The following is a 19,804-nucleotide window of genomic DNA, read 5'->3' on the forward strand; positions in this document are numbered from 1 at the left end:
AAGCTTCATTTCCAGAGCAGGAATACTGATTCCTTCACCCTAAAGGACTCAAGTCTAAAGGCTGGATTTGAGCACTCTGCATATATGCATGTCCACTGAGCTGTAAGACACTCTGGTAAATGAGAGTTCCAAAAAGCAATGAGGATGAGAGGAAGAAATTGATTTAAAATTAACATTAAAAGAAAGAAAGCCGGGTGTGGTGGCTCATGCCTATAATCCTAGCACTTTGGGAGGCTGAGGCAGGAGGACTGCTTGAGCCCAGGAGTTTGAGACCAGCCTGGGCAACATGGTGAAATTCCATCTCTAGGAAAAATAAAATTAGCTAGGTATAATAGTGCATGCCTGTAGTCCCAGCTACTAGGGAGGCTGAGGTGGGAGACTTGAGTCCAGGAGGTCCAGGCTGCAGTTAGCTGTGTTTGTGCCACTGTACTCAAGACTGGGTGACAGAGTGAGATCCTGTCTCAAAACAGGAAAAGAAAAAGTCTCCGTGTATACTTCTATGGTAGAATGTGACTGTTAGAAAATGCTCTAGAATTGGCTGGGCGTGGTGGCTCATGCCTACAATCCCAGCACCTTGGGAGGCTGAGGCAGGTGGATCACTTGAGCTCAGGAGTTCAAGACCAGCCTGGCCAACTGGGTGAAACCCCGTCTCTACTAAAAACACAAAAAATTAGCTGGGTTGGTGGCTAATGCCTGTAGTCTCAGTTACTTGCTGAAGCAGAAAAATCGTTTGAACCTGGGAGGCCGAGGTTGCAGTGAGCAGAGATCGCGCCACTGCATTCCAGCCTGGGTGACACAGCAAGACTCTGTCTCAAAAAAACTCAAAAAACGGCAGAATGGGATTCTAAGGCAGTATGACTTCAGAATCTACTTCAGAATCTACCCACAAAAACTCCAGAATTATTTTTTGCTGTGGGTCAGATGTGGGGTCTGGCAGTAAGAGCTAGGTTTGAATGCTATCTACTAGCCATGTTCCTTGAGGAAGTGACTTCATTTCTCTTCTCTTGTGCCTCATTGAAGGGTTCCTATGAAGGTAGTGATATATCAGTTACCGACTCAGAGGCTCACAAGAGGATTTAATGAGATAATGTATGGCAAGTGATCAGCACAGTATCTGGTACTTAATAATTGGCAGCTGCTGTTATTCCAGAGCCAGGCACACAGCAGGCATTCCACAGGAGCTTGCTGAATGAATGAATCGCCTAAACTAACCTCTCTCACTCACATTTGTAAAAACTGAGGTCTATGGAAATGAAGTAGCTTGGTCAACGTGGCCAAACAGTGCCAAGATGCCAACTTAAATGAGATGGGACCTATGAGGGAATATCACGATGGGCAACTGGCCCCTGATGCCAGTGTTCCTTCTACTACCTGGGCTGCCACTGAGTGACTCTAATGCCTAGGCCTAGGCCACCCTCAAGGTAACTCAATGGACCTCAAGAGGCCAGTCCCAACAGAGGCCATTACTGTCTTGGAGCTTTCAGTTAAGGACAGACTCTTAAGATCTGGGGAAAGGAGCCAGAAATCTGAGGGGCAAGCTGTACCCAAGGGAAGGACAAAAGCTTATTTGTTTCTTCCTACTATGCTGAGAGAAAGAAAAGATAGTGTGAGTATTTCAAATAAGACAGGGTCCACACAGTGGGGCAACTCTCACGTGGAAATGTGCTGACGTCATCTTTGAAAAGACTCTGAGTCTCGCCTGTCTTGGCCATGAAACGAGTAAGTGCCCGCTCCACATCGCGCCGCTGGGATGCAGCCTTCTCCCGCAGGACCTGGTAGTCTGACACGGGTTCACGGTACGTCTACAAACAGAATAGCAAAGACACTGAGGTGATGCCGAAGTATCATTCTGCTTTCATCAGCTCCCTGGCTTGCTGTTGCTATGCCCTATTCTCTAAAATGACCCAATACCAGGCCAGGTGCAGTGGCTCACGCCTATAATCCCAGCACTTTGGGAGGCTGAGGCTGGTGGATCACCTGAGGTCAGGAGTTCGAGACCAGCCTGGCCAACATAACAAAACCCCATCTCTACTAAAAATACAAAAATTAGCTGGGTGTGGTGGTGTGCACCTGTAATCCCAGCTACTTGGGAGGCTAAGGCAGGAGAATGGCTTGAACCCAGGAGGTGGAGGTTGCAGTGAGCCAAGATTGCATCACTGCACTCCAGCCTGGGCAACAGGAGTAAGACTCTGTCTCAAAAATAAAGAAATAAAATGAAATAAAATAAAATAAAATGACTCAATACCATTAGTTAGAGCCAAGATCACCAAAGCACAGTAGAAAGGCGGAAGAACAATGTAACTACATTAATATGTATTTCTAATTAAAAATTAAGGCCAGGCATGGTGGCTCACACCTGTAATCCTAGCACTTTGGGAGGCCGAGGCGGGTGGATCTGAGGTCAGGAGTTTGAGACCAGCCTGGCCAAGATGGTGAAACCCTCTCTTTACTAAAAATAAAAAACATTAGCCAGGCGTGGTGGCAGGCGCTTGTAATCCCAACTACTTGGGAGGCTGAGGTAGGAGAATCGCTTGAACTTGGGAGGCAGAGGTTGCGGTTAGCCAAGATCGCACCACTGCACTCCAGCCTGGGCAACAGAGTGAGACTCCATTTCAAAAAAAAAAAGAAAAATTAAGAAATGTACAAATATTTACTGTAGAGATTGTCCTGGGGCCTTCATTCAGCTCCCATGATAGATGGTCTCAGGTCTAAGAGATGCATCCTGAAGAAAGAGTGGGAGTGTCCCCAGGGAAGCCCTGACGGGGACCACAGGTTCCATCAGCGTAATGTGACCTCCTGCAGTATGGGAGTGGCTGCCTATGTGGATTTGTGGATTATACCATCCCATCTTATTAAATCAATCCTCACCCACCCTGGCCAACGTGGTGAAACCCCGTCTCCACTAAAAATACAAAAATTAACTGGGTGTGGTGGCGCGCGCCTATAGTCCCAGCTACTTGGCAGGCTGAGGCAGGAGAATCACTTGAACCCGGGAGGTGGAGGTTGCAGTGAGCCGAGATCGCACCATTGCACTCCAGCCTGGGAGAAAGAGTGAGACTTCATCTCAAAAAAAAAAAAAAAAATCAATCCTCACAATATGGATACGTCGTTCCAAAAAGATTCCCTCAAAGAAAGAGAGGCTGAAGATCTTATTATACAGTGCAAGTGACCAAGAAAATGGCAGGCTGCCACTCTTCCTCCTAATTATGAGCTTGTTGGCAATCAAGTTATGGAATGAAAACAATTGAGATCAGAATGAGAAATGAGCCAAAACATTTTATTTAATTATTTTTATTTTTTGGAGACAGAGTCTTGCTCTGTCACCCAGGCTGGAGTGCAGTGGCGCGATCTCGGCTCACTACAACCTCCACCTCCTGGGTTCAAGCGATTCTCCTGCCTCAGACTCCTGAGTAGCTGGGACTACAGGCATGTGCCACCACGCCCAGCTAATTTTTGTATTTTTAGTAGAGATGGGGTTTCATCATGTTGGCCAGGATGGTCTTGCACTCCTGACCTCAGATCATCCACCCGCCTTGGCCTCCCAAAGTGCTGTGATTACAGGTGTGAGTCACTGCACCCGGCCAGAAAATATTTTAATTGGTAATGGCAATGGTGACATTTTAACAACAACCAATAAAGTAACTACTCTTCACGATATAGAGATGGCATTTTCAAAGGAGGCACCTGGAAATGTTTCTTTGTTGTCGCCATTAGTTCAAGTGTGTCACCTATACAGTTCTCCTATCTGTACTTAAACAAAGAAACAGAATTTTCTGACATGTTAAAAATCTTCCCAAAAGGCTGGGTGTGGTGGCTCACACCTGTAATCCCAGGATTTTGGGAGGCCGAGGCAGGTGGATCACCTGAGGTCAGGAGTTTGAGACTAGCCTGGTCAACATGGTGAAACCCCGTCTCTACCAAAAATACAAAAATCAGCTAGGCATGGTGGCAGGCACTTGTAATTCCAGCTACTCAGGGGAGGCTGAGACATGAGAATGGCTTGAACCTGGGAGATGGAGGTTGCAGTGAGTCGAGATCATACCACTGCACTCCAGCCTGGGAGATTGAGACAAGCTCTGTCTCCGCCCCTCCCCTCCCCCCAAAAACCAAAACTTCCCAAAATTAAAATGAGTGGATTTTGAACATATTGCACTTGTTAAAAACATTAAAATGCAAAATCTTGTAATTATTCCTAAGACAACTTTTGGCACTCAATAAATTAGAAATTTAATAGAAAATTTTTTCAACAAAATTCTTTGAATAATGAGTAAATGAGAATGAAAAAAATAGTTTTATGGTTTATTAAGAGCAGCCAATGATGTTACATATCTTTGTGATGTACCATTTTCAACTATGAGAGCCATTAAAGTATCAAAATAAACTAATCTTAGAATCTGACCTTCAACTTATTAGTCCATCAAGTATTAAACTAAGATTTCTAGGCTAGCATGGTAACATGTGCTTGTGGTCCTAGCTACTCTGCAGGCTGAGGTGGGAGGATTGCTTGAGACTGGGAGTTCAAAGCTGTAGTGTCATGATTACACCACTGCCCTCCAGCCTGGGGAACAGAGCAAGAACTCCACCTCTAAAAAAAGACTGAGTGCAGTGGCGCATGCCTGTAATCCCAGCACTCTGGGAGGCCAAGGTGCAAAGGCTGCTTAAGGCTAGGAGTTCAAGGCCAGCTTGGGCACCACAGAAAGACAAAAAACCTCTCCCCATCTCTATAAAATAACAACAACAAAACAAACAAACAAACAAAAACTATGATTTCAAAAAAAAAAAAAGCAGAGGCGGCCGGGCGCGGTGGCTCAAGCCTGTAATCCCAGCACTTTGGGAGGCCGAGGAGGGCAGATCACGAGGTCAGGAGATCGACGCCATCCTGGTTTCCATGATGAAACCCCGTCTCTACTAAAAATATAAAAAAATTAGCCGGGCGTGGTGGCGGGTGCCTGTAGTCCCAGCTACTTGGGAGGCTGAGGCAGGAGAATGGCGTGAACCCAGGAGGCGGAGCTTGTAGTGAGCCGAGATGCGTCACTGCACTCCAGCCTGGGTGACAGAATGAGACTCCGTCTCAAAAAAAAAAAAAAAGCAGAGGCAATCGCTCCCACTAGAAAAGGTTTTAGGTTTCCTGAACATTTTAAAAGGGTAAGATTATCTTTTAATGTACATTATTTCGCACAATGTTACATTATAATATTCATATAAATAAGCAAACATATACTGGAGCGTGTACCCGTGCCTGGGCAAATTGCTTGCACCCAGGAATTTGAGAGCAGCCTGGGCAACATGGTGAAACCCTGTCTCTACAGAAGATACAAAAATTAGCTGGGCATGGTGGTGCACCCCTATAGTCCCAGCTACTCGGGAGGTTGATGTGGGAGGATCACTTGAGTCTAGGAGGTCGAGGCTGTGGTGAGCTGAGATTGCCCCACTGCACTCCAGCAGCCTGGGCAACAAAGTGAGACCCTGTCTCAAAAAATTTTTTTTACAGATAGGGATATACTATATCCCTATCTGTTAAAGTTAAAGAATGTTATGGGTTGAACTGTGTCCCCACAAAAAACATTTTCGATATGTCCTAGTACCTCACAATATGACCTTATTTGGAAGTAGGTGTCTGGGTGACAGAGCAAGACTCCGTCTCAAAAAAAAAAAAGATTGTCTTAACCTAAAAGAGTAACAGAACCAAAACTGAAGGTTTAAGCAAAGTGAAAAGGGTTTGTAAAGGGTTGATCTTGTAAAAATTCTGTGGGTACCAACAAGTTGGCTAAGATTTAAACAAAATTATTTAGCTTTTTTCTGTAGGTTAAAACATTAAAATCATACTGATGTGGGGCCAGAATCTGGGCCCATGTCTCTGAATAATGGGGTTTTCTTAGAAAATTGATCTGCTGTTTGATGGAAAATTGTAAAGAAAAATTCTAAAAAGCTTATGAAAACCTTACCGTATGATCAAACTAATCAAAACTGGGTAGAAATATAAAATTTATTTAAAAAACTAGCTAACATTAAAGATGCACTAATGCAAATATGAAATTTGTTTTCTCTTTTGAAGATGATTTTATGTAATGTTAAAAGATAATGAAAGGGTTTTCTTTTCTCCTTTGGGTAAATGGCAGGGAAAAAAAAGAGGAGAGAGAGAGGAGAGAGATTCAGCTGGCCTCATGCTATCTTCATTGAGTCTTGTTTGGAAAGCTAGGTCTCCTCTATCGGAGTAAAGATTTTTCTTTTAAAAAAAATTGTTTGGAGTTATCATTTTTGGCCAAACGAGTGACTTATGGTGACCTGGGATTCTATTTTGTGATATCCAGCGTTTTAAACCTTTGATATTTGACAAACTTTCCAAAATCCAATGACAAATTACGTCTCTTTCTAACCTAACACTTTAGATATTATGTCCTCTAAAGCCCAAAAATGACATTTGGCTTATCTCATACAAAAATCATACAGGAATCATTGTCAAATATGAAATGGTGTTTTGCTTTCTTTGGTCTATATTTGTATAATTATGTTATTGGTATATGTTCCAAAATTACATAAAACTTGTATAATTCTAACATGACTTAGTGTATGTTATCAGTAATAACTACAATTATTATGTTAACAGACTGTGTGCCACAGAGGTAACAAATTTCCTTGCCAATTGTGTCTTTATTTTTGAGACGGAGTCTCGCTCTGTCGCCCAGGCTGGAGTGCAAGCGGCGCGATCTCAGCTCACTGCAAGCTCCGTCTCCTGGGTTCACGCCATTCTCCTGCCTCAGCCTCCTGAGTAGCTGGGACTACAGGCGCCCGGCTATTTTTTTGTATTTTTTAGTAGAGACGGGGTTTCACTGTGTTAGCCAGGATGGACTCGATCTCCTGACCTTGTGATCCGCCCGTCTTGGCCTCCCAAAGTGCTGGGATTACAGGCTTGAGGCACCGCGCCCGGCCCGCCAATTGTGTCTAACTTGCTGCCCTAAAATGTTTTTGTCATACACAGACAATTGTTGTCTCATTTTGATCGTCTTTAAAAGATGGTTTTATAATCGGCTATAAAATTTAACAGGTGCTCATAAATGCAGGTTTCTGATTAATAACTCTGGAGATTGTGACATTAGAATAGAGGAAAAACTGTCAAATAGAAGAGTGAATGGCGGTTTGGTTTAGACTGTATTTGTATAAATATGTTATGTGTCCAAAATAATGGGAAACTTCTATAATGTTGATATAATTTACTGTATGTTAATAATTATAATTGTTATGTAAAATTGTTGTATGCCACAGAGGTAACCAAAATTCCTAGCCAATTGTAGCTTTAATAGTGGCTACAGACTTTTGTCATCCACAGACATTTTATCTTGCTTTGGTCCTTTTCAAAAGGTAGTTTATAATCAAATATAGGACTCTAAGTTCAGGTCTCAGAAAACTTTAAAAATTGTGCTATTGAAAGCTGGGCACAGTGGCTCACGCCTGTAATCCCAGTACTTTGGGAAGCCAAGGTGGGCAGATCACGAGGTCAGGAGATCAAGACCATCCTGGCTAACATGGTGAAACTCCGTCTCTACTAAAAATACAAAAAATTAGCCAGGCGTGGTGGTGGGCGCCTGTAATCCCAGCTACTCGGGAGCCTGAGGTAGGGGAATGGCATGAACTTGGGAGGCAGAGCTTGCAGTGAGCTGAGATCGCGCTGCTATACTCCAGCCTGGGCAACAGAGCAAGACACCGTCTCAAAAAAAAAAAAAAAAATTGTGCTATTGGAATAGAGGAAAAAACTAAACTTCTAGGACTCTCATGGAGAGCTAATGTCTTAAACATTGCTAAACCTTTCGTTTTCAGAGTCAAGAGAAATTATTTCTTTAGAACTATTGGCAACTTTTGGCCGGGCGCGGTGGCTCAAGCCTGTAATCCCAGCACTTTGGGAGGCCGAGACGGGCGGATCACGAGGTCAGGAGATCTAGATCATCCTGGCTAACACGGTGAAACCCCGTCTCTACTAAAAAATACAAAAAAAAAAACCTAGCCAGGTGAGGTGGCGGGCGCCTGTAGTCCCAGCTACTCGGGAGGCTGAGCCAGGAGAATGGCGTAAACCCGGGAGGCGGAGCTTGCAGTGAGCTGAGATCCGGCCACTGCACTCCAGCCCGGGCCACAGAGCCAGACTGTCTCAAAAAAAAAAAAGAACTATTGGCAACTTTTAATATTGGCATAAAATAAACTCCTGTGAACAAAATTTGGAGCATATTGTTCCTCTCTACCTGATTTCTCCAGAATTTGGAAACTATTCTCAATTTATGGCAGTATAGCTAATTGCATAAGTGCAATAAGAATCTGTTTTCTCTTGTAACAGGACACAGTTGGAGAAATTGGTTATTTTACCAAGGCTTTGACTGGAATGGCATGCTTTCTTTAAAGAATCAAAGATGACTTATATAGCCAATTAAAGTCCATTGGGGAATCTGGCCTTATACCCTGTCCACACAGAGTCTCTGTACAAGGTTCCTGACCTGTGGTAAGTAAAGAATGTCACTTTCAAACAGGTTCAAGAATCCCAAGCTATCTTGGGACCTCAATAGGAGAGAAATTTGCCCAACTCATAGGTATCTGAGGGTACAAACCCATGGCTGGGCTTGCTTTGAAAAAGTCTTATCTGAGATTTTTCATGGAACAGAGTTCTATCAAAGCAAATTTAAAAGTCTAAGTGAAAATAATTATTCTTGCTGTACTTTATGCAAACAATTGGGCCAAGTACAGTAAGACTAAAGTTTATTTTGTAAACAAATCAGTGTATCATGATTTGCTTTTAATAAAATGGGGGACTGGAGAGAGAAAAATTATGCTTCAAAAGAAAAACTATAGTACACTGTTGTTAGCTGTTCTTGGCATTTTTTCTGCAGTTTAGACTAAATTTTAAATTCTTTGTGGGTNAGTGAAAATAATTATTCTTGCTGTACTTTATGCAAACAATTGGGCCAAGTACAGTAAGACTAAAGTTTATTTTGTAAACAAATCAGTGTATCATGATTTGCTTTTAATAAAATGGGGACTGGAGAGAGAAAATTATGCTTCAAAAGAAAACTATAGTACACTGTTGTTAGCTGTTCTTGGCATTTTTTCTGCAGTTTAGACTAAATTCTAAATTCTTTGTGGGTTAGAAGTCCCCAGACTAGTGCTTTCAAATCTTTGTTTTTAAAATTGGGAATTGTACTCCTCAACCAAGGACTCGTTATTTACCTTATAGTGGGCTGTTTCACTTAAACACTGTAGTAAAACTATATAGAGTGCTAATGTTTGTGCCATGCAAGCCATGAACGCCCAGCCAGGCCTGCATGAGTACACTCAGACAGTTGCAAACCAGTTCCACTCTTCTCACCTTGGGGTTCACTCCCATTCCCACAATGTCCCCTGCCAGCAGGAAGAAGCCAGAGCAATCGATGGCCTTTTCCCATCTTCATAGCCTACACCTTAAGATTAAGGTGTTATTAAAACCCTAAGGGAAGGACTGAAACCACCTTTGCAAAATTATGGCGAGACAGTGAAAGAGATCTAACTGAACTGACTTCATCTTGCTTCTACCCTCCAAGCTGTCCTTGCTCATTTCTGGGCGCAGGCTAAACTAACTTTGGGAGAAACTTAGTTTAGAGTTAAACAAAGACACTCCTTTTCCCAAAGCAGACCTCCATCTTGCCTGGAGACTAGATTGCCTTTGTAGGACTAACATTAGCCACAAGATTAGAAATTATGGTTTAGAAGTCATGCAGCTGGAGGCTACGAGATTCTGACCCTCCCTAAACTGTTCCTAAGATCAGTGAGTGCTTGAGGTATCTTGGACTTGATGGATCAGCTAGCCCCACCCAGATCCATAAACTGGCTCATCTGATCTTGTGGCTCCCACCCAGGAACTGACTCAGTGCAAGAAGACAGCTCTGAGTCCCTATGATTTTTTTTTTTTTTTCCTTGAGACGGAGTCTTGCTCCGTTGCCTAGGCTGGAGTGCAGTGGCACAATCTTGGCTCACTGCGAGCTCTGCCTCCCAGGTTCATGCTATTCTCCTGCCTCAGCCTCCCGAGTAGCTGGGACTACAGGCACCTGCCACCATGCTCGGCTAATGTTTTGTATTTTTAGTAGAGACGGTGTTTCACCGTGTTAGCCAGGATGGTCTCGATCTCCTGACCTAATGATTCCCCCGCCTTGGCCTCCCAAAGTGCTGGGATTACAGGCACGAGCCACCTTGCCTGGCCCTGAGTCCCTATGACTTCATCTCTGACCAATCAGCACTCCTGGCTCACTGGCTTCCCCTGACCTACCACATTATCCTTAAAAACTCTGCTCCCCGAATGCTCAGGAAGACTAATTTGAGTAATAATAAAACTCCAGTCTCCCCCGCTGCCCCTGCCACCACACACAAAAAAGAATGCCATGTGAAGACAGAAAGCTGGAGTGATGCACCTATGAGCCAAGAAACGCCAAAGAATGCTGGCCAATCACCAGAAGCTAGGAAGATGCAAGGAGGGACTCCCCTATAGGTTTCAGAGGGAGCATGATACCTTAATTTTAGACTTCTAGCCTCCAGAATGGTAAGACAATAAATTTCTGTTGTTCTAAGTTACCTGGTTTGTGGCACTTTATTACAGCAGCCCAGGGAACTAATAGAGAGATCTGATCAAGGGCAAGGGCAAGGGCAAGGGCAAGGGCTATGTTGCATTAGCTGGGCAGCTACTATTCCCCTCTCCCCCACCCTGAGGTGTGGAGAAATGCCCAGAGGACATGAGGGCTTGCCATAGCAGCCCGCACGATGGCCATCACTATATGGTATGGAGGCAGAAGCAAAGGAAGTGTGGGAGAACACCTTCCCAACCGAAGGCAAAACTACCATTCAGGCAAATTAGAACACACTCAAACCACAGAGGATAACTCATCTTCTTCTCATTCAGACCTAGAGCTCAGAGTGATAAGTTCCATTTCATTATCATTACTAATTTTTATTTATTTATTTGTGAGACAGAGTCTTGCTCTGTTGCCTAGGCTGGAGTGCAGTGGCGCAATCTCAGCTCACTGCAACCTCTGCCTTCCAGGTTTGATTCTCCTGCTTCAGCCTCCTGAGTAGCTGGAACTACAGGTATATGCCACCATGCACAGCTAATTTTTGTAATTTTAGTAGAAACAGGGTTTTACTGTGTTGGCCAGGCCGGTCTCGAATTCCTGACCTCAGGTGATCCATCTGCCTTGGCCTTCCAAAGTGTTGGGATTAATGGCATGAGCCACTGCTCCTGGCCGTTACTAAATATTTTTAAACCAACTTTTCCCCCAATGGAAAAAATAATTTTCCTATTATAGAAAATTTGGAAAACTCAGAAAAGTAAACACAAAACAAAATTACCTAAAATCTCAACCAAAAATTACTATGAACATTTAGTGGAATACCTTTTCAGACTTGTTCCTATGTGGCTATGTACTTTTGTGTTTTAGTAGGACAGGTAATACTGGGGTCAGCTTCAATCTCTTTGTTAATTACACTTTAGCTGGTAAACATTTGCCAAATTGTTTCTCAATGAGGAAAGATAATCTGAATTCTCTCTCTCTCTCTCTCTCTTTCTTTCTTTTTTCTCAAATGAGACAGGGTCTTCCTCTGCTGCCCAGGTTAGTCTTGAACTGCTGGGCTCAAGTGATCTTCCTGCCTCGGCCTCCTAAAATGCTCAGATTACAGATGTGAGCCAACGTGCCTGGCCACATTCTGAGTTTTCAACCACCCTTTCATCAACAAACTTTTGGACTGGATTCTGCCGCGTGACAGTCGGTAGGAACTGACTCCGTGCTTTACACCACACACCGCCCCAGTGTGGCTTCAACACTCACCGGAGTTTTGATGTAGGTGTGGGGATCAGGGAACTCAGGAAAATGGCTGGGGATGTGCGGCGGGTGGGGTCGGTTCTGCCCTGCAGTGAGGGCCTTGGGGGTCACTGGTTGATTGGTCACCGGAGCTGCAACAGAGTCACAACTGATTACCCCTCCACCCAAGACCCTGATTTCTATAGATTATGGTCTCCCCCCAAAGCCTCCTTTTCTTTTCTTTTTTTTTTTTTTTGAGACGGAGTCTTGCTCTGCCGCCCAGGCTGGAGTGCAGTGGCCGGATCTCAGCTCACTGCAAGCTCCGCCTCCCGGGTTCACGCCATTCTCCTGCCTCAGCCTCCGAGTAGCTGGGACTACAGGTGCCCGCCACCTCGCCCGGCTAGTTTTTTGTATTTTTTAGTAGAGACGGGGTTTCACCGTGTTAGCCAGGATGGTCTCGATCTCCTGACCTCGTGATCCGCCCGCCTCGGCCTCCCAAAGTGCTGGGATTACAGGCTTGAGCCACCGCGCCCGGCCCAAAGCCTCCTTTTCTCAAAAAAATGCCAGACCTCAATTTTTTAAACAAGTTGCATTTTGTATTTCGATCAATAAAAGGTCTTTGATGGCTTACAATGCCCAGCCCTGCTGGCTAATCTTGGTTGACATTCCCTTTGACAACAATCTGCCCACAAGCCTCTTAGGTAGAGGCGGATGGCTATGGCCACAGTAACTACGTAAAACAGCATGCTGAGGAGCTACGCAAGTTACATGGGCTGCTGGTTCTCTTTTCACAGACCTTGGATAACAAAAAGGAACAATGAGCTGGGGACAGTAAGTGTGAGCTTAATGATAACAAGAGGGGATTGAAAATGGCACCTTCCCCTGCTATGTTGAGAGGGAGTTTTTTAAAAAAATACCAACATGAAAAAAGTGACTTTAAAGAAAAAATCCAGGCCGGCTGCGGTGGCTCACGCCTGTAATCCCAGCACTTTGGGAGACTGAGGTGGGCGGATCACTCGAGGTCAGGAGATCAAGACCAGCCTGTCCAACATGGTAAAACCCTGCCTCTACTAAAAATATAAGAGTTAGCCAGGTGTGGTGGCGGGCACCTGTAATCTCAGCTACTTGGGAGGCTGAGACAGAATAGCTTGAACCTGGGAGGCAGAGGTTGCAGTAGTCAGCCGAGATTGTGCCACTGCACTCCAGTCTGGGCAGCAAAGCGAGACTCCATCTCGGAAAAAAAAAAAAAAAAAAAAAAAAAAAAAAAGAAAAGAAAAGAAAAGAAAAGAAATCCAGTTAATTCTCTCCAGGTCCTACAAGCCCAAACTGGTTACTCGCCACTCAGCTTATGGCACCCAGTTTTACTTAAAGTAGAGGTCATCAAACTTTGTGTAAAGGGCCATATAATAAATACTTTAGGTTTTGCATGTGGTATAGTCTCTACAACTAAACTATGCCAATATAGCACGAAAACAACCACAGATAATAAGTAAATATGGGTGCATTCCGATAAGACTTTATTTACAAAAACAGGAGGCAGGCTGCATTTGGCCCATAGTCCACGATGTACCAACCCTTAATCTAAGGAGAACAAGAACTTTCATTTTTTCCAAGCAGCATCATTTGCCCTTCTGGGGCTAGAGCACAAGAAACACAGCAGTATCTCAAAGATGGTTTACCTTTTGGTGACTGAATTTCACATGCTAATCCCACTAGCCCAAATAAAGATTATATTGTAGGTAGCCCCAAACATTGGAAGAGAGCCTGCAACAAGGAAGTAGCTACTAATCCAATCCCTACCATATTCAATTACTTCATTCCACAAGCATGAATTGATAAATTGCTAAGTACCTCAGTTCAAAGTCACTTACGAGCAGTGATGACCATCCTCTGAGACCGTTTTGCATAGGCAGGGAGAGTGTCCACATTGAAACCTAAGAGACAGGAAAACAAAAATCACTGCCCAGACCACTGGATATTGAATACAGAAAGAATAGTAGTATTATGGACAAATGGCTTAAACTCTCAACTCAGTGACCTCGCAGTCACGCAAAAGCAGCTCTGGCAGAATTCCCCAACAGGGAATCATGAGGCCTCTTAGATGTGTTCAGAGGAATCTCTCTTGATAACTCTCTCAAGCTCAAAGCAAATCAAGAGAACCATGAGGGAAACCAAGAACACTTAGCAGACATGCCTGACTCCTAGGAACTCCTCTCTCCAGCTGCATCGAAGAACTGGAAACTGAAGGTATACTCACCCATCTCAACAAGTGTGACCACGATATCTGACAGTGTGGGCTGGGTCCTGGCTGTGTGCTCACAGTAAGACTTGGCACTTCTCCCAATTTCTGAAATGTCTAAGAGGGGATTAAAGGCATAAAACTTATTCTCAGTTCCTCAGAAAGTTAAACATAGAATTACCAGATGAGCCAACAATTCCACTCCTAGGTATATACCCAAATGAATTGAAAGCAGGGATTCAAACAGCTACTAGTACACCAATGTTCACAGCAGCATGATTCACTATAGCCAAAAGGTAGAAACAACCCAGTGTCCATTAACAGGTGAATGAACAAACAAAATGTGCTATATACACACAATGGAATATTATCCAGCCTTTAAAAGAAGGAAATTCTGGTAATGTTATAGCATAGATGAACTTTGAAAACATTATGCTAGGCCAGGTGTGGTGGCTCAGGCCTGTAATCCCAGCACTTTGGGAGGCTGAGGTGGGTGGATCACCTGAGGTCAGGAGTTTGAGACCAACCTGACCAACATGGCGAAATCCCACCTCTACTAAAAATACAAAAATTAGCCAGGCGTGGTGGTAGGTGCCTGTAATCCTAGCCACTCGGGAGGCTGAGACATGAGAAATAGCTTGAACCCAGGAGGGGAAGGTTGCAGTGAGCAGAGATTGCACCACTGCACTCCAGCCTGGGCGACAGAGTGAGAACGCCTTCTCGAAAAAAAAAAAAGAAAACATTATGCTAAGGCCAGGTGTGGTGGCTCATGCCTGTAATCCCAGCACTTGGGAGGCTGAGCCAGGTGGATCACTTGAGGTCAGGAGTTCAAGACCAGCCTGGCCAACATGGCAAAACCCCATCTCCACCAAAAATTTAAAAAATTAGCCAGGTGAGGTGGCACACACCTGTAATCCCAGCTACTCAGGAAGCTGCGAATCGCTTGAATCTGGGAGGTGGAGGTGGTTGCAGTGAGCCGAGATTGCACCACTGCACTCCAGCCCTGGGAAACAGAGCGAGACTGCATCTCAAAAAAAGAAAAGAAAAGAAAAGAAAACATTATGTTAAGTGAAATAAGGCAGACACAAAAAGACAAATAAAGATTCTACATACATGAGGTATCCAGAGACGAAAAGTAGATTAGAAGTTACCAGGGAATGGAGGGGGAGGGAGAATGAGGAATTACTGTTTATGTTTACAGAGTTTCTGTTTAGAATGATGAAAAAGTTCTGGAAATACTGTGAATGGTTGCACAACATTGTGAATGTACTTAATACCACTGAATTGTACACTTAAAAATGGTTAAAATGATAAATTTGGTTATGTATATCTCACCACCCACACACAAAAAGGTCTTATTCTCTGATGGGCAATTTTTGTTTCTTCTGCCTGAAGCTGAACCTCTATTTAAGAGTCACATTAGGCCGGGTGCGGTGGCTCAAGCCTGTAATCCCAGCACTTTGGGAGGCTGAGACGGGCGGATCACGAGGTCAGGAGATTGAGACCATCCTGACTAACACGGTGAAACCCCGTCTCTACTAAAATACAAAAAACTAGCCGGGCGAGGTGGCGGGCGCCTGTAGCCCCAGCTACTCGGGAGGCTGAGGCAGGAGAATGGCGTGAACCTGGGAGGCGGAGCTTGCAGTGAGCTGAGATCGGGCCACTGCACTCCAGCCCGGGCGACAGAGTGAGACTCCATCTCAAAAAAAAAAAAAAAGTGTCACATTAAAGTCCTTTGGGGAAAAGGAAGGTTTCTAAGATGGAGTTTTGAAGCTCGGCTCTGTGAATGAGCTTCCAAGGCGGAAGGGAGGTTTCACGAATACCCTGAAGCTGTGCTGAATTTTACACACATAAAAAGCATTTTTTGGGGAATGGGTCCACAGATTTTATCAAATGTACAAAGGGGCCTCAAAAGGTAAAGAACTCCTGCTCTAGGGGCCCAGTGGCTCAGAAAATAAAAGTGAGTGGTGCTTGACAGGGCAGGGTGTCTAACAGGAGACCTACCACCAACTCCCCTGCTACCCTGAGCAAGTCACTAATACCAGCCTCTAGACATGATTTTTAAACTCTAAATTCCAAGACTGTTCCAAGAACTGCATTCTTATCTCTTGGGAACTATTAATTCATTCCTTTAGGATAAAGTTCAAAAAGTAGTGGAACCTGTGATAGGCCCCAAAATCTCTTCTAAAGTCCACACAGGTCAAAACTATTTTCATAATAAAATTAAGTCATTATTTGACTTTTTCACTCTCATTCTCTCAGGTGGTTTTCCTGAGTCTATGTGACTTATGATGACATCATGGGTCTGATGAGTAACAGAATATGTAATTGTACATTCTTATTTTCGAAATTTCCTTTTCTTCTTCTTTTTTTTTTTTTTGAGACGGAGTTTCGCTCTTGTTGCCCAGGCTGGAGTACAATGGTGTGATCTTGGCTCAATGCAACCTCCACCTCCTGGGTTCAAGCAATTCTCCCGCCTCAGCCTCCCGAGTAGCTGGAATTACAGGTACCCACCACCACACCCAGCTAATTTTTTGTATTTTTAGTAGAGACAGGGTTTCACTATGTTGGCCAGGCTGGTCTCAAAACTCCTGACCTCAGGCGATACACCCACCTCAGCCTCCCAAAGTGCTGGAATTACAGGTGTGAGCCGCCACGCCCAGTCCCAAAATTTGTTTTTTCTAACGTGGCAAATACACATATACAAAAGCTATTTGGGGTCCTCAATGTTTATTAACATAAAGGGATTCTGAGAGCTGGGCATGGTGGCACATGCCTGTAGTCCCAGCTATGTGGGAGGCTTGGGTCCAGAAGTTTGAGGCCAGCATGGGCAACACAGCGAGACCCCATCTCTAAATGAATAAATGTAGGAGTTCTGAAGCCAAAATGATTGAGATCACTGCTTTAGGAAAACATTTGGTATTTAAAAGTGCCAAACATCAGCTGCAGAGAACTACTTTGCCCAAGATCACCCTTCTTGGGGTAGCCCACATCTAGTGTTTGATCAAGACCTGAGTATAAAGGCAGGGCCTTTTCAGCTTTATGGGCAATAATGCTCCAGGGTTCCCGGCTAAGTTGTCCAGTTCTTTGTTTGGCCTGTATTGCACTCCACATCTCCCTCTGCCCAAACCGTTCTCCTACTTCCTTTCATAGTTGTTGATCCCTAAGAAACACTGTAAATACTTCCAACCCTCATCCTATCCCATCCCCCAAAAGTCCTAAACAGGGAAATATGTTGTACATGCAGAAAAGCCTCTGTAAGACCACACCTGGGCTTCTAAATCTCAACACATTTCCTTTTAAAGGTGGCTTTTCAGCTGGGTGCGGTGGCTCACGTCTGTAATTCTAGCACATTGAGAGACCAAGGTGGGCGGATCACCTGAGGTCAGGAGTTTGAGACCAGCCTGGCCAACACGGTGAAACCCTGTCTCTACTAAAAATACAAAAATTAGCCAGGCGTGGTAGTGCATGCCTATGATTCCAGCTACTTGGGAGGCTGTGGCAGAAGAATTGCTTGAACTCAGGAGGTGGAGGCTGTAGTAAGCTGAGATTGTGCCACTGCAGCACCCCAGCCTGGGCAACAGAGTGAAACTCTGTCTCAAAAAAAAAAAAAAAAAGTGGCTTTTCCTCTTCATTCTTTGTATCACACAATCTAGCATTTGATTACATAATGTGATGATAGCTATTGCATGGGGAATTAGTCCTGACTCCCCAACAAAAGTCCTTAAGGGCACCCATAACTCACCAAGAGCTTATAATCTCCCCAGCACTGAATGTTTTATATATACATCTCACTTATATTCGCAACTCCATGAGGTACAAACTGTTATCTCATTTCACAAATGAGGAAATTGAGGTTCAGGAGACTACTCAGTGGCTTGCCCAAGCTATTAAGTCACAGAGTGATGATGTACACCCAAGTCTATCTGATTCTAAAGCCTGTAAGTCACTTCATTATGCTCTTTTCTGTTTTTGTTGTTGTTTTTGTTGGGGACGGAGCCTCACAGGCTGGAGTGCAGTAGCGCGATCTCAGTTTACTGTAACCTCTGCCTCCCAGATTCAAGCAATTCTCCTGCCTCAGCCTCCCGAGTAACTGGGATTACAGGCACCAGCCACTACGCCCAGCTAATTTTTTTTTTTTTGTATTTTTTAGTAGAGATGGGGTTTCGTCTTGAACTGACTTCAGGTGATTCACCCACCTCGGCCTCCAAAAGTACTGGGATTACAGGTGTGAGCCACCGCGCTTGGCCCATTATGCTCTTTTCTCAACTTTTTACATTAAAAAAATTTTTTTTCTTCCCTCTTAAGAAAAAAGTTTATCTTTTTCTTAAATTCTCTCAAACACTATCACAAAGCAGGGCACAGAACTGATGTTGGGGTTGACTCCAAGGACTAGTGTTTCCGTGTACTCACAGCTCTGCAACATCTCTGTCAGCGTTTCCACGGATGCTTTCTCGGCACTCTCAAACCCTGCCTCTGTCAGCAAGGAGCTCACAACCACCTGCAGGGTTCTCCTCCGGGCCAGATGATAGTTATCGGCAGGGTTAGTGGACTGTTTACTTCCCGATCTCTGTGAATCAGCAGCCCAGAAATATTTTCATCCACAGGAGAAGGATGCAATCACATAGTTCATGCGTGGTCAATGGCAAACAAAGTTCTTTTACTAAATACTTTTATTTTAAAAATCAGTGCTTAATGTTTAGATTTACAGATCTTGGCCAACTGAGTAAAAATTGAGCACCCAAGGTGCTTTAAATCCAGAAACTACTTCTCTGCCTACCTAAAACGTACGGTCCCAATGAGATAAAATAGCAGGTCTTTGACTTTCTACTTTAGCAGATTATTAGAATACATAGCTGAAGAAACATGCATGATGGGATTAAGACCTGTCCCCCAGAAAAAATAGGATCCCTCTCTTGTGCCCCCCATCTTCACACCATTTCATTGAAAGGGAAAATGAAAACAGTAACAAGAGGTGACGGCGACGAGGGCAAAAGAAAACAGCAAGAAAAAGTAAGAAAGCTAAATATTTTGAAACGGGAATGCCTTTCAACTTTGGCTGGCCAATAAGAAGGCGAAAACGGCATGTTCAGACCAATCAGGGGGTGTTCCGGGTTCCCAACCCCCAACAGCGAACGAGCCAATCAAGACACAGGTCCGCCAACTCCGGAGGCCGTAGCCAAGTCCCAGGGAGGGGGCGCGTACGGCCTGAAAAGACCCTCCGCCAGTTGGAGCTCATGATGGGGCTGGATTTATGGGGACTAGCTTTTTGCTCAGTCTAGGGGAAAGTTGCAGGATACCCAAACTCTCTCGGCTCTGGGTCCGCGCTTCTTGCCCTTACCGTTCCGGAGCCGCCGGCCCCAGCTGTGGCCGCCGCCTCGGCCATCTTGCTCTGGCGTAGTGTGCGCGAGCGCGGGGCGCGATGGGACTTGTAGTCGCGGGGCGGGGCGGGGCGGCGTGAGCCCCTTGGTTTTTTTTTTTTTTTTAGATACAGAGTCTTGCTCTGTTTCCCAGGCTAGAGTGCAATGGCTCGATCTCGGTTCACTGCAACCTCCACCTCCCGGGCTCAAGCGATCCTCCCGCCTCAGCCTCCGGAGTAGCTGGGATTACAGGCGGGCACCACCACGCCCCCCTAGTTTTTGTATTTTTAGTAGAGACCGAATTTCGCCATGTTGGCCAGGCTGGTCTCGAACTCCTGGGCTCAAACAATCCTCGGCCTTGGCCTTCCAACGTGCTGGGATTACAGGCGTGAGCTACCGCGCCC

At 44.7% G+C, this 19,804-nt stretch overlaps 1 protein-coding gene across 5 annotated transcripts in view; it reads right to left on the reverse strand.

Moving 5' to 3' along the window:
* Positions 1–19,440, reverse strand: part of TAF8 (TATA-box binding protein associated factor 8) — a 47,030-nt gene extending 27,590 nt beyond the window's left edge. For all 5 annotated transcript variants that reach the window (XM_017878246.1, XM_017878244.1, XM_017878245.1 and 2 more), the window contains exons 1-6: positions 19,382–19,440; positions 18,454–18,610; positions 14,059–14,157; positions 13,673–13,735; positions 11,829–11,953; positions 1,655–1,802 (exon numbers count right to left, since the gene is read on the reverse strand). In XM_017878246.1, coding sequence (XP_017733735.1) covers positions 1,655–1,802; positions 11,829–11,953; positions 13,673–13,735; positions 14,059–14,157; positions 18,454–18,610; positions 19,382–19,426 — 637 coding nt within the window. In that variant the 5' untranslated portion in view covers positions 19,427–19,440. The remainder of the gene's footprint in view (positions 1–1,654; positions 1,803–11,828; positions 11,954–13,672; positions 13,736–14,058; positions 14,158–18,453; positions 18,611–19,381) is intronic.
* Between the last annotated feature and the right edge of the window lie 364 nt (positions 19,441–19,804).

The sequence above is a fragment of the Rhinopithecus bieti genome, unplaced genomic scaffold, assembly GCF_001698545.2.
Source record: "Rhinopithecus bieti isolate Rb0 unplaced genomic scaffold, ASM169854v2 scaffold_9981, whole genome shotgun sequence".
In the NCBI taxonomy this organism is placed as follows: domain Eukaryota; kingdom Metazoa; phylum Chordata; class Mammalia; order Primates; family Cercopithecidae; genus Rhinopithecus; species Rhinopithecus bieti.